The 14,473-nt window shown below is 45.3% G+C and overlaps 1 protein-coding gene across 7 annotated transcripts in view; it reads right to left on the bottom strand.

Moving 5' to 3' along the window:
- Window positions 1–6,369: 6,369 nt before the first annotated feature.
- ZNF250 (zinc finger protein 250) overlaps window positions 6,370–14,473 on the bottom strand; it is a 26,469-nt gene continuing 18,365 nt past the window's right edge. For 6 of the 7 annotated variants that reach the window (XM_011937988.1, XM_011937985.1, XM_011937986.1 and 3 more), the window contains exons 5-6: window positions 12,632–12,691; window positions 6,370–8,302 (exon numbers count right to left, since the gene is read on the bottom strand). In XM_011937988.1, coding sequence (XP_011793378.1) covers window positions 6,981–8,302; window positions 12,632–12,691 — 1,382 coding nt within the window. In that variant the 3' untranslated portion in view covers window positions 6,370–6,980. The remainder of the gene's footprint in view (window positions 8,303–12,631; window positions 12,692–14,473) is intronic. The other variant, XM_011937991.1, reaches the window with a different exon arrangement.

The raw sequence follows: 14,473 nt of genomic DNA, 5'->3' as shown, positions 1-14,473 counted from the left end.
GTGTTAGCCAGGATGGTCTCAATCTCCTGACCTCGTGATCTGCCCGTCTCGGCCTCCCAAAGTGCTGGGATTACAGGCTTGAGCCACCGCGCCCGGCCTTATTATTGTCTTTATTTGAAGATTATGTATGATCTCAGGAGATGTGTATGGGTTCAAGTTGACAAGGGGTGGACTTGAGATGGTTAATACTGAGTGTCAAGTTGATTGGATTGAAGAATGCAAAGTATTGATCCTGGGTGTCTATGCAAGGGTGTTGCCAAAGGATATCAACATTCGAGTCAGTGGGCTGGGGAAGGCATACCCACCCTTAATCTGGTGGGAACCATCTAATCAGATACCAGTGAATATAAAGCAAGCAGAAAAACATGAAAAGGAGAGACTGGCCTAGCCTCCCAGCCTACATCTTTCTTCCATGCTGGATGCTTCCTGCCCTGGAACATCAGACTTCCAAGTTCTTCCATATATATGTATGTGTATGTATATATGTGTGTATGTGTGTGTGTATATATATGTATATATTCTATGAGTTCTGTCCCTCTAGAGAACCCTAATACACACTACTGCCACCCAAAAGTTTCCCCCACTCCAGGGCAAGTCCAAGTCCTAGACAAGACACTCCCAGCCTCTATCACCAGCCCCTCCGTACACTGAGTGGCTGCTGGTGGCCAGAGATTTCCCAGCCTGTTTTCTGGGAATGCCCCCTCTCCCTCAGGGATGCCTCAGGGATGCCTGGCACATGCCAAGCCCAGTGTGCTGTCATCTTCCTCCAGAGAAGGGATGAGTCATACCACTGTCTCCTCACACTGGACATGGGATAGCCACAGTAGAAGCTGTTGCAGGAAGTCAGGGACCCCAAATGGAGGGACCGGCTGAAGCCATGGCAGAAGAACATAAATTGTGAAGATTTCATGGACATTTATCACTTCCCCAATAAATACTCTTGTGATTTCCTATGCCTGTCTTTACTTTAATCTCTTAATCCTGTCATCTTCATAAGCTGAGGATGAATGTCACCTCAGGACCCTGTGATGATTGCATTAACTGCACAAATTGTAACGCATGTGTGTTTGAACAATGTGAAATCTGGGCACCTTAAGAACAGGATCACAGCGATTTTTCAGGGAACAAGGGAGGTAACTTTAAAGTCTGTCTGTGGGCTGGGCAGGACAGAGGCATATTTCTCTTATTACTGAAAATGGGTAAGAGAAGTATTGCTGAATTCTTTCCCCAATAAGGAATATTAATAATTAACAGCCCTGGGAAAAGAATGCATTCCCAGGGTGGGGCCTCTGAAATAGCCACTCTGGGGGTGTCTGCCTTATGCAGATGTAGATAGGGATGAAACACGCCCTAGTCTCCTGCAGCACCCCCAGGCTTACTAGGATTAGGAAATTCCAGCCTGGCAAATTCTAGTCAGACTGGTTCTCTGCTCTTGAACCTTGTTTATCAATGACAATGCATGCACAGTGGGACATGGAAGTTCATTAGTGATTCTCGTTTCACCCTGACCTTGTGATCTCACCCTGACCTCCTGCCTTGTGATCTTTTATTGCCCTTAAAGCATGTGACCTCTGTGACCCACACCCTATTTGTGCACTCCCTCCCCTTTGAAAATTGCTAATAAAAACTTGCAGTTTTACAGCTCAGGGGGCATCAAGGAACCTGCTGATATGTGATGTCTCCCCCAGACACCCAGCTTTAAAATTTCTCTCTCTTGTACTCTTTCCCTTTATTTCTCAGACCAGCTGACACTTAGGGAAATAGAAAAGAACCCACGTTGAATATCGGGGGTGGGGTTTCCCCCAGTAAGAAGCCACTTTATGGCCCAGAGAAATTCCAGGGAAAAAGGATTATATTAATTGATAATATCATCAACAATGCATGAAAGCACACATCTTCTCATACCTGGTCATTACAGGATAATCTTTACTGATTAGTGGGTTAGGTGGCATGTTATTTGTTTTGGGATTGGCACACTTGAGCCTTTTCCAGGCTTCCATGGTTGTATATTCTCTTCTTTGGAGTGTTCTGTTCATGTCCTATGATCACTGATTTGTAGATCTTTATGCCAAAGTTATTGATCTTTCTTCACTGCAAATACTTGTTCCAGTCACTACTTTTTTATTGGAAAGCGTCAGATTATACACAGAAATAAATTCCAGGCAGACTAAAATGTTTTCCAAAATAATAGAAAATTTGAAGAGAACCGTTTCAAATTCTTAGTAGCTGTTAGGATAAACAATTTTAAAAGAAATATGTATGTATTTTTTGTGACAAGGTCTCGCTCTGTTGTCCAGGCTAGAGTGCAGTAGTATGATCACAGCTCACTAGTCTTGAACTCCCAGCTTCAATCAATCCTCCCACCTTAGCCTCCTGCATATCTGGGACTACAGGCGCAAACCACCACACCCAGCTAATTTTTTTTTTTTTTAGAGAAGCGTTTTCACCATGTTGGTCTGGCTGGTCTTAAAGTCCTGGGCTCAAGCGATCTGCCCACCTCAGCCTCCCAAAGTGCTGGGATTACAGGTGTAAGCCATTGTGCCCAGCCAAAGAGAAGTATTTAAATATCTAAAACATACAGACTTCTGAATAAAACAAATCCAAAATAAAGGTGGAATGCTGCCAACAAATCAGAGGCAGCAGATAATGGTTGAGAAGGCTGTTATCAGCATGAAAGTTCAGGGCCCTGGCCTTTGATATTATATTCCAAAAAGGTAGACAGCCCATATGTTCCAGTAGGTCATGTGCCACCTTTCTCCCTGGAGAGGAGGAAGTGAGTGGCAAGAATACATGGCCTGGGAATCCTCCTCAGAAAGAAGGGCATTGAAGCCCACTTCCTGGCTCCATGGACACCTGAGCCTGCATTCTCGCCAGTGCATCAATGGCAGCCTGACACAGCAAGAACAGGCAGAATGATATTAAGCTCACTTTAAGAAGGCAAGAAAACAAACTATACTTTTTGGAAGGATTTCCCTGAAAACCTAGGTCACTGGAATCCAGAATAACTTGTACTGTGTAACTTAAGTTGTCCTGTGATACAGTCTTTCTAAACAAATGTTCCTGTGTATTGAATTTAACTGAATTATTCTCATCTTAATTGGAATATGACTTTGTCTTTAATGATTAGAAATTGGGGCCTGAATAGTAGTGGGCACTGAGCAGCTGCCACTGAGTCACATGCCAGCTGCGGACTCAACTAATACGGGTTGGCAGCTTCCCTTCATAGAAGATTTAAGATAGCACCACAGTGTTCTCATTTTCTCTCTAAATTAACATTGATGTGATCTCAGGTTTCTGGACTTTCACCTCAGTGATCTCATCTAGGAACCTGAGTGATCTCCTGGCTCTGAAGTAACACCTCAGTAATCTCAGTTCCTCTTTGGACAATTACCTCAGTGATCTCAGCTCCATTCTGAAGTAGCATCTCAGTGGTCATAGCTTTTCCCTAAAGTAACCTCTTTTTAAAGCATCACCCCTAGTGATCTCAACCTTTCTCTAAAGAAGCACCTTAGAGGCCGGGTGCGGTGGCTCAAGCCTGTAATCCCAGCACTTTGGGAGGCCGAGACGGGCGGATCACGAGGTCAGGAGATCGAGACCATCCTGGCTAACACGGTGAAACCCCGTCTCTACTAAAAACTACAAAAAACTAGCCGGGCGAGGTGGCGGGTGCCTGTAGTCCCAGCTACTCGGGAGGCTGAGGTAGGAGAATGGCATGAACCCGGGAGGCGGAGCTTGCAGTGAGCTGAGATTCGGCCACAGCACTCCAGCCTGGGCCAAAGCGAGACTCCGTCTCAAAAAAAAAAAAAAAAAGAATCACCTTAGTGATTTCAGCCACCTCTGAAGTAACACCTGTGTGATCTCAACTCCAGTAAACAGCTGGAGTTGTTTCGTCTCCTTTCTAAAGTAACAGCTTAGTGATCTCATTTCCTTTCTGAAGAATCACATCAGCAGTCTCAGCCTCTGTTAAGTAACATCTCTGTGATCTCAGCTTCTAACACCCGAGGGATATCATAGTGGTCCTGAATAATACCTCAGTAACCTCAGCTCCTCCCTTAAGTAACACCTCATTGATATCAGCTTTTCTCTGAAGCAGAACCTCAGTGATCTCAGCTCCTAAGTAACATCTCAGCATTCTCATCTTTCTGATGGTACAATATAGTGATTTCACTTCCTTTATGAAATAGCAGTCAGTGACCTCCATTCTGGAGTTTCACGTTAGTGATTTCAACTTCTCTGAAGAGACACCTCTGTGATCTCAGCTTCTCTGAAGAATTACCTCAATGATCTATCTCTAAAGTATTACCTTAGTATCCCATTTACGTTATTTCAGCTCCTCTGAAGTAAACCTCAGTGGTCAGAGCCACTCTGCAGTACCCATTAGTGATGTCTGTTCCTTTCAGAAGTAACACCCAGTGATCTCACCTCCTCTCTGATGAAACACCTCAGTGTACTCAGATCCTCTGAAGTAACACAAATTGTCTCTCTTTCTGAAGTGACACCTCAGTGATCTCAGCTCTTCTCCAAAGAAACAGTTACGCTCTTGTCTTCTCTGAAGTAACACCTTAGTTATTTCATCTATCGGAAACAACACCTCAGGGAATGGACAACGCCTCTAAAGTTAACACCTCGGTTACCTGAGCTAATCTGAAGTTTCACTTCAGTGATCTCAGTCCCTCTGAAGTAACATCTCAGTAATAGTAGTTCCTCTGGAATTTCATTTCAGTGGTTTCAGTTGCTCTGAAGTAAAACACTAGTGATGTCAGCTCCTTTCTCAAGTTAACAAATCAGTTACCAGTTCCTCTCTGGAGTTAATACCTCACTGTTGTCAGTTTCTCTCACCAGTGTCTGTACATAGAAGGGGGAACAAGCTTTTGTCTACATCGTGGTGTTTTGCTGTGGACTTAAGGATCAATGCCTGGATGGGCACAGCGGCTCATGCCTGTAATCCTAACCTTTTGGGAAGCTGAGGTGGGAGGATTGCTTCAGCCCAGGAGTTTGAAGCAGCGGTGAGCCATGATGGCACCACTGCACTCCAACCTGGTGACAGAGCAAGACCGTCTGTAAAACAAACAAACAAAAAGGAACAATATCCTAGTGCCTATTTCTTCCCCACCAAGCTGACAGATGCTGGGGGTGGGAGCCTGGGGTGAAGACAGCCCTTCTCTATCTCAGGCACTTAACATGTCGAGAATTTGAAGTGGCTTGAATCTCATACATTTGATTCCTTTGTAGCTGGCTGCTACCAGAAATGGTTCTGATTCAGTTTTAAGAACTGTATCCCTGGCCGGGCGTGGTGGCTCATGCCTGTAATCCCAGCACTTTGGGAGGCCAAGGCGGGCGGATCACCTGAGGTCAGGAGTTCGAGACCAGCCTGGCCAACAAGGTGAAACCTCATTTCTACTAAAAATACAAAAATTAGTCGGGTGTGGTAGCAGGCGCCTGTAATTCCAGCTACTCGGGAGGCTGAGGAAGGAGAATTGCTTGAACCCAGGAGGCAGAGGTTGCAGTGAGCTGAGATCGTGCCATTGCACTCCAGCCTGGGGAACAAGAGCAAGACTTGTCTCAAAAAAAAAAAAAAAAAAAAAAAAACTTAGAATAATTCTGAACAAATACAAATTTTTAATTATGAATAAACCAGATTCATCTTCCTCATAGTAATATGGCAATGGAATCTAGACTCTTGAATCAGGAGTAAAAAAATGAAAAAAATCAAATAAAGGAATAGAAATATTAGAGATAGTAAAAGAGCTATCTGAATTTGAGAAATGTATGTTTTAAATATATCTATCAAACGACAGTATTTTCAGCATTTTTTGGGAGAAATACCATAAGATGTAAAGCGGTACCCACTTGGTGTAACAGCTATGAGGTCTGCCGAGTGTGAAGTTCCCCTCCTTTGCCTGCAGAGGAATTGAGACATCCCATGGTTTCTGGGGCACAGGATCTGCAGGTCATAAGGGCAGGTTTTGAGGAAAATACCCATTTTTGAGTTGAATTTTTACTAAAAAGTTAGCATATCCTTTCTGATCTTGAATAAAGTTAAAGCTCCAGATAAAGGGTTTTCTAGGCCAGGCATGGTGCCTCATGCCTGTAATCCCAACACTTTCGGAGGCCAAGGTGGGCGGATCAGTTGAGGCCAGGAGTTCGAGACCAGCCTGGCCAACATGGTAAAACCCGTATCTACTAAAAATACAAAAATTAACCAGGCGTGATGGGGCATACTTATAATCCTAGTTACTTGGGAGGCTGAGGCACAAGAAAAGCTTGAATCTGGGGGCGCAGAGACTGCAGTGAGCCAAGATCATGCCACTGCACTCTAGCCTGGACAACAGAGCAAGACTGTCTCCAAAAAAAAAAGAGCAAGTTTTCTAAATTTATGTAATTTCTCACTAATATATCTTTAGACTTTTTCCTTGTTTCATACAAAACAGGTGTTTCCACACACTTAGGCTTTCCATCCATTTCACATGATACTTGATGAAAATATCTTTTTATATCACTTTATCCATATAACACTAGTGTTTTAAGAGAATACTGAAAATAGTCCAACTTTCAAATTTTAAGTGCAATAATTAGTATGGTTAATTGACATTTAGGAAGGGCATGTAATGTTCTTAGAAAAAGAACTTTATTTGGAATGTAAGATTTTATTGGGATAATAGTTCTTATGCCTTAAATTACCTTAGTTCAAATAAACTAATGTCAAAGAAAGAATTATGGCTGTTTTTACCAAAATTCACTACAATTTTATGATTATTCTCCAATATCACTTCAAGATGTTGAGGAAAATAAAACAGGCAGTCTCTGAAGTTTTTCCACAGGAACAGCATGCTAAGTGCTTCTTTTCTGAGTTATTTTGTGACACTGAATCACCAAAGAAAGGCTTCCTATAGAGTTAACAGAAACTTCTCTTGGGCTGAAGGCTGCTTGTGGTTCCATGTGCAGTTTCTGTGAGAATGGATTCTTGTGTCAGCCATGGGTCACAACTTTCTGTGCACTTTCTGGTGCTGGATTAGGTGGCCGTGCTGGTTGAAGGCACGCCCACACTCCCCGCACTCGTAGGGCTTCTCGCCTGTGTGGATTCGCTGGTGCTGGATGAGCACTGAATACTGGCTGAAGGCCTTCCCACAGCTATTGCATTCATAGGGCTTCTCACCCGTGTGGGTCCTCAAGTGCACAATCAGAGTTGCTTTCAGGCTGAAGGCTTTGCCACATTCTGTGCACTGGAAGGGCTTTTCACCCGTGTGGATTCTCTCATGCTGGATCAGAGACCGGCGTGCACTGAAGGCATGCCCACATTCACCACACACATAGGGTTTCTCCCCAGTGTGGACTCTCTGGTGCTGGATCAGGTGTGAGTGCTGAACGAAGGCCTTCCCACATTCGTAGCATGCATAGGGCTTTTCCTCAGTGTGGATCCGCTCGTGATTCATCAGGGTGGACCGGTGGCTGAAGGTCTTCCCACACTCACTGCACTCATAGGGCTTCTCCCCGGTGTGCACGTTGTGGTGCTGAATGAGGACTGAGCGGTCGCTGAAGGCCTTCCCACATTCACTGCACGTGTAGGGCTTCTCCCCAGTGTGGATCCTTTGGTGCTGCAGCAGTGTCCTCTTCACACTGAAGGTTTTCCCACACTCATTGCACCTGTGAGGCTTCTCCCCAGTGTGTACCCTCTGGTGGCTCCGCAGGACAGTGCTGTGGTTGAAGGCTTTCCCACACAATGGACACACGTACGGCCTTTCTCCCGTGTGGATCCGCTGATGCTGAATGAGATGTGAGAGCTGAGTGAAGGCTTTCCGACACTCAAGACATTCGTGAGGCTTCTCTCCTGTATGTATCTTATGATGCTGAGCAAGATCTGAGCTCACTCTAAAGGCTTTTCCACACTCATTACACTCATAGGGCTTCTCACCTGTGTGAATTCTCCTGTGTTTACTAAGGACTGAGCTCTGGCTGAAGGCCTTCCCACACACACTGCACACATAGGGCTTCTCTCCAGTGTGGATACGCTGATGCTGAAGGAGGTGAGAACTCCGGCCAAAGCACTTCCCACACTCAACACACATGTAGGGCCTCTCTCCACTAGGCACTGCCTGGTGTGGAGTGAGTGGCATGCTTTGGCTTAAGCCCTGAACTTCACGGTGGTCAACAGAGTTTGGACTCAGACAGAAGCTTCGCTTTGTTTCATTATTTTCTTGATCAATCCTCCCCAAGGGTGTTTTCCCCAGAATCACTGTTTCCTCTGAAATTAATGGCTTCGGACTCAAGTCTGTATTTTGATTCTCTCCCTTGGTTTCACATTCTGAAAGAACAAATCCAAAATGAAAATGTTAATGCTACTCAAAACTGAAGAGCTAGTCCAACACTGAAACTGGCCTTGCGGATGAAGCTGCAGAATCCCTCAATGCACACGTCTGTGTGAGCTAGAGAGGAACAGAACCACCATCACTGTGTCAAACAACTAGAAATCCGAAGATAATGTTTCCAAACAGGAATGTGCCAAGGCTAATAGTGAGGTTTAAGAGAAAGGTGCAAACTCCAGTTTGAGGTCACACCCCTGCGTGGAGTCCACAGAACAGCAGGGCAACAGACCAGTGGTGCCTGAGCCCTGCTCCCCCAGGGGTCCTCGTGTGGACAGAGCTGAAATGCAGGCCCACACAACATGGGTGCCCTGTGGGGCAGACAGCAGCACTTGGGCAGGCAGGGAGAGGCATGAGTTATTGTGAGCAAGTTGGGGGATGCCATCTGGAGGCCGACAGACATTGTACATGAGGTAGGGGTGGTGGTGCTGTTACCTCCTTGTGGAAAATAATTTCTCTCTTTTTTTTTTTTTTTTTTTGAGACGGAGCCTTGCTCTGTTATCCAGGCTGGAGTGCGGTGGTGCCATCACGGCTCACTGCAACCCCCACCTCTCGGGTTCAAGCGATTCTCGTGTCTGAGCCTTCTGAGTAACTGGGATTACAGACGCACGCCACCACGCCTGGCTAATTTTTGTATTTTTAGTAGAGATGGGGTTTTGCCGTGTCGGCCAGACTGGTCTTGAACTCTTGACCTCAAGTGATTCACCCACCTCGGTCTCCCAAAGTACTGGGATTACAGGTGTGAACCACTGGGCCTGCCATGTGGAAGATAATTTCATGTGCACAATGCAAGGGTAGGAGGAGGGGAGGGAAGGACAAGACTGAAGGTGCAGAGGGACATAATGGGAATCTGCTGCCAACTTTAGGCCACAGATGAGGTCTTCAGGAGCAGCAGCACAGATGGCGGGAAAGGCTGGAGTGGAGACCCTTCTGGGAGCAGGTCGAGTGCTCTGCAGGCTGATTGTGTGTGAGTGGGTGGGAGGTAAGAGGTGCTGAGGACAACAGTGATTTTTTTTTAGAGGAGTCTCGCTCTGTCACCCAAGCTGGAGTGCAGTGGCTACTATCGTAGCTCACTGCAGCCTCAAGCTCCTGGGGGACTCAAACGATCCTCCTGCCTTTGCCTCCCAAAGTGCTGGGATTACAGGCTTGAGCCATTGTGCCTGGCTCTAAACATTATTTTATTTTATTTAGTTATGCATGTTTCTGAGCTTTCTATAATTTCATGGAGCACAGTCTTCTGGAACTTGTTTTCCCATCAGCATTATGTTTTTGAGATATATCATGTTGTTGTACAGCAGTTATTCAGTCATTTTCACTGCAGTATTTTCCATTACGTTAAAATACCATAGTTTGTTTATGTCTATTCTCTTTATGAGCATAATTCTTTTTTTTTTTTTGAGACAGATTCTCACCCTGTCACCCAGGCTGGAGTGCAATGGCATGATCTCAGCTCACTGCAACCTCTGCCTCCTGGGTTGAAGTGATTCTCCTGCCTCAGCCTCCCTGGTGGCTGGGATTACAGGCACATGCCACCACGGCCAGCTAATTTTTTTGTATCTTTAGTAGAGACGGGGTTTCACCATGTTGGCCAGGATGGTCTCAAACTCCTGACGTTGTGATGCACCCGCCTTGGCCTCCCAAAGTGCTGGGATTACAGGCATAAGCCACGGCACCCAGTCCTGAATTATTTTCAAATTTTTTAAAAATCATGAAGCATGCTTCTGTGAAGGTTCTCCTATGTTTCCTGGTGCTCACACACAAATGCCCTTGCTGTATACATATGCAAGAGTGGGAAGTGGTAAACAGAGGAATTCATGTTTTCAATTTCAGATTTTTTTGTTTTTGTTTTTTCCCTTCAGTTTATCTCCATTCTCTCAGGATGTGATGTTTTCAATTTCATTGGATAATGCCATACTTTTCCAAAGTGGCTATGTGAATTTACATCCCTATTAGCTGCCCTACATCCTCACCCACATGTGATATTGTCAGATCTTGCCATTTTTTCCATTCTGAAGGTGTAACATCGTGTCACAGTGGTTCTGATTTCCGCTTTACTGATGAATAATGAGGCTGAGCAGTTTTCTTGTTTATTGGTCCTTTGGTTTTTCTAATCTACGCAGAAACTTGTGCCTACTTTTCTGAGTATTTGTGTCTTTTTATTCTATTCAGAGGAATTTATTTATTAAGTGTATCGACAAATTCAAACAGTGAGAATTTAAGTTTTTTTAATTAAAAAATTTAAATTCACTATCTTCAGTTTAATTTTTTTGAGATGGAGTTTCATTCTTATTGCCCAGGCTGGAGTGCAATGGTGTGATCTCAGCTCACTGCAACCTCCGCCTCCCAGGTTCAAGCGATTCTCCTGCCTCAGCCTCCCGAGGAGCTAGGATTACAGGCATGCACCACCACGCCCAGATAATTTTTTGTATTTTTAGTAGAGATGGGGTTTCACCATGTTGGCCAGCCTGGTTTCGAACTCCTGACCTCAGGTGATCCATCCGCCTTGGCCTCTCAAAGTGCTGGGATTACAGGTGTGAGCTACCACCCCCGGCCCAGTTTAATACAATTTTTAACATATCTCATTTTAGAAAGTTACTCTGTGTGGGTTTTTTTAAGACAGGGTCTCACTCTGTCACCCAGGCTGGAGTGCAGTGGTGTGATCATGGCTCATTGCAACCTCCACCTCCTGGGCTCAAGCCATCCTCCCGTCTCAGCCTCCATGTGGCTGGGATTACAGGAATGCACCACCATGTCTGGCTAATTTTTAAATTTTATTTTGTAGTGTGGGGTCTCAGTATCTTGCCTAGGCTGGCTACATGTTTTTTAAACTGATAGAAATTTTAGTTCTTTCTTTCTTTAATGTATAAGCCTCATCTTCACAGAATAAAAGCCTATAGGCTAAAGAAATAGTTACTCATTTACACTGAAAAGTATTATTTCTATTGTCTGAAGTTTCACCAGGTGTGGTGGCTCATGTCTGTAATCCCAGCACTTTGGGAGGGCAAGGCGGCAGGATCACTTGAGGCCAGAAGTTCAAGACCAGCTTGTGCAACATGGTGAAACCCCATCTCTACAAAAATTAGCTGGGTATGGTGGTCTACACCTGCGGTTATAGCTACTCTCAGGAAGCTGAAGTGGGAGGAATGCTTGAGCCCAGGAGGTTGAAACTGTGATGAGTCATGATTATGCCACTGCACTCCAGCCTGGACAACAGAGTGACAGCCTGTCCAAAAAAAAAAAAGGTTCCTGAATGGGTGGCTTCTGACCTGATGACAAGATGGGCAAGATGTCTTCAATAATGAAACACAGGCCAGGCACAGTGGCTCATGCCTGTAATCCCAGCATGTTGGGAGGCCGAGGCAGGAGGATTGCTTGAGCCCAGGAGTTTGAGACCAGCTTGGGCAACATAGCAAGACCCTGTCTCTACAATGCACTCCAGCCTGAACACACACACACACACACTAAACTAACTGTATAAGAGATTACTTGCTCAATCATCCATGGCACGAAAGCATCATATGACTGTCTGTGAGACAGACTCAAGTTGCTGTGAAGGTCAAACTTGCCTGCACCTTGCATCCATACTATGCAGAAGCTGGACTTCAGCCAAGAGTCACTTGCTTTTAGAATGATGGTTTCAGTTGTTGTTTTAAGTATAAAGTAGGGAAGTATGTTTTAAACATGACAAAAAAAAGAAAAAAAGTGATTTCACAGATATAAATTTTTAATTATAAAAACCCAGTAATCTCTCTAGGCCTACTATGGCTCACAAGAAAAGGAAAAATGTTTTAAATATTAAAAAACACAAAAAGCCCCTCCCTGGTGTTTTGTAGCAATTGTGTAAGTTGTTTAACACGCTTCATAGCACCCTGAGTAGCCTCTACATTCTTTTTTTTTTTTTTTTTTTTTTTGAGACGGAGTCTCGCTCTGTCACCCAGGCTGGAGTGCTGTGGCCGGATCTCAGCTCACTGCAAGCTCCGCCTCCCGGGTTCACGCCATTCTCCTGCCTCAGCCTCCCGAGTAGCTGGGACTACAGGCGCCCCCACGTCGCCCGGCTAGTTTTTTGTAGTTTTTAGTAGAGACGGGGTTTCACCGTGTTAGCCAGGATGGTCTCGATCTCCTGACCTCGTGATCCGCCCGTCTCGGCCTCCCAAAGTGCTGGGATTACAGGCTTGAGCCACCGCGCCCGGCCGCCTCTACATTCTTGTAGAACATGAGCATTAATACCTTCAGAGATTGTACTGAATTAAAAAGATCAGCTATACACTTACCCCATGGACAAGACAAACTGTCTTGTGTACAGGCTGTAGTGTGGTCACATTTGAGGTTGTCTGGAAAAAAAACAGCAAGTTGAAGTGACAACAAAATACTCCCTTCAAGAATGGAAAATCCTGGCCGGGCATGGTGGCTCACATCTGTAATCCCAGCACTTTGGGAGGCCGAGGCGAGTGGATCACTTGAGGTCAGAAGTTCGAGACCAGCCTGGCCAACATATAGTGAAATCCCATCTCTACTAAAAAATACAAAAACTAGCTGGACGTGGGATGTGGTGGTGCATGTCTATAGTCCCAGTTACTGGGGAAGTTGAGGCGGGAGAATCGCTTGAACCCCGGAGGCAAAGAGGTTGCAGTGAGCTGAGATCTCACCACTGCACTCCAGCCTGGGGGACAGAGCAAGACTCCATCTCTCAAAAAACAAAAACAAAAACAAAGAGTGGAAAATCCTTCCATTGCTATTAGAACGTGTAATTTACTGAGTTATAAACGGCAGAGGCAGGGCTGGGCAGGTGCACACACTTACCCATCCTGAGGAACTGCCGGGACAAGACAAAGGCATATTCTACTCCTCACCTGCTCTGATGCCAGCGGCAGTAATCCAGGTTGTGGCAGGTGGCTTCTGCTTCTATGCATGTCAGTAATCTAAAACTCACTCAGTCCCACTGTCCTCTGTGGCCTGTGCCAGAGGTGAGGTGACCAGGTGCTTCTGTGAAAAAACTTCTCATCTCCAACCAGCCATGCTCCCAGAGAATTTCACAGTCTCTGTGGTATCAAATTCAAAGGGCACTCAAAGGGAGTTGAAGCTCTCCATCAGGTGAGCACATAGCTGGACACGAGAGAGCCCAGGACTGGCTTGGCAGTGGCGGCAAAACGCCCTCCTGTGTTTTCTTGCCTCCTACAGCTGCAGTCAGCAAGCAGAAGTTCTATGCAAGATTTCCAAGACATGATGATGTGTCTTCTTGTTTACAGTCACTTGGAAAATTAAATTCCTCTGGGGCTGGCATGTACCTCGTTCCTCTGAGGATATCTGATTTTGCAGGCCAGGAAGAGGTAGACTGTAACGCCTGGTGCCCTATCTACATAAAGCTACTTTAGAAATGAGGAGGAGCTTTCAAGGGGAAAACCACCACATCTGAAACGCCGAAGCTGATCAGCCAGCAGAGGTGTTGCCCGAACTGTCCCTGCTCACCCCGAGTGGGGCACACTATGGCAGGACAGGCTGATGGAGGTTTTCCTAAGACTCAGACATCACCTTACTGAAGTCAGAGGTTCTCTGCCTTAAGCAACCACAAACATGAACTTCAGGGTTGGATCTATGCACCATCTTTCCTTTTATAATTTTTTCCATCTAAAGGTCTTGTACATCTTTTGTTAGATTAATTCTTGGATACTTTATATTCCTGATGCTATTATAAATGTTATCTTTTGAAATATTACACCTTTGCTGGTTGCTGACAAATATAAATAAAACATTTTTGGCCAGGTGCAGTGGCTCATGCCTGTAATACCAGCACTTTGGGAGGCTGAGGCAGGTGGATTACCTGAGGTCAGGAGTTCGAGACTAGCCTGGCCAACATGGTGAAATCCTGTCTCTACTAAAACTACAAAAATTAGCTGGGCATGGTGGCATGGACCTGTAATACCAGCTATTCAAGAAGCTGAAGCAAAAGAATTGCTTGAACCGGCCAGGCGCGGTGGCTCACGCCTGTAATCCTAGCACTTTGGGAGGCCGAGACGGGTGGATCACGAGGTCAGGAGATCAAGACCATCCTAGCTAACACGGTGAAACCCCATCTCTACTAAAAATACAAAAAAAAAAAAACAAATTAGTTAGGC

This window comes from Colobus angolensis, unplaced genomic scaffold (assembly GCF_000951035.1).
Source record: "Colobus angolensis palliatus isolate OR3802 unplaced genomic scaffold, Cang.pa_1.0 Scaffold17, whole genome shotgun sequence".
Classification (NCBI taxonomy): Eukaryota; Metazoa; Chordata; class Mammalia; order Primates; family Cercopithecidae; genus Colobus; species Colobus angolensis.
The sequence above is the reverse complement of the archived record's forward strand: the minus strand, read 5'-3'. Positions and strand labels throughout refer to the sequence as shown.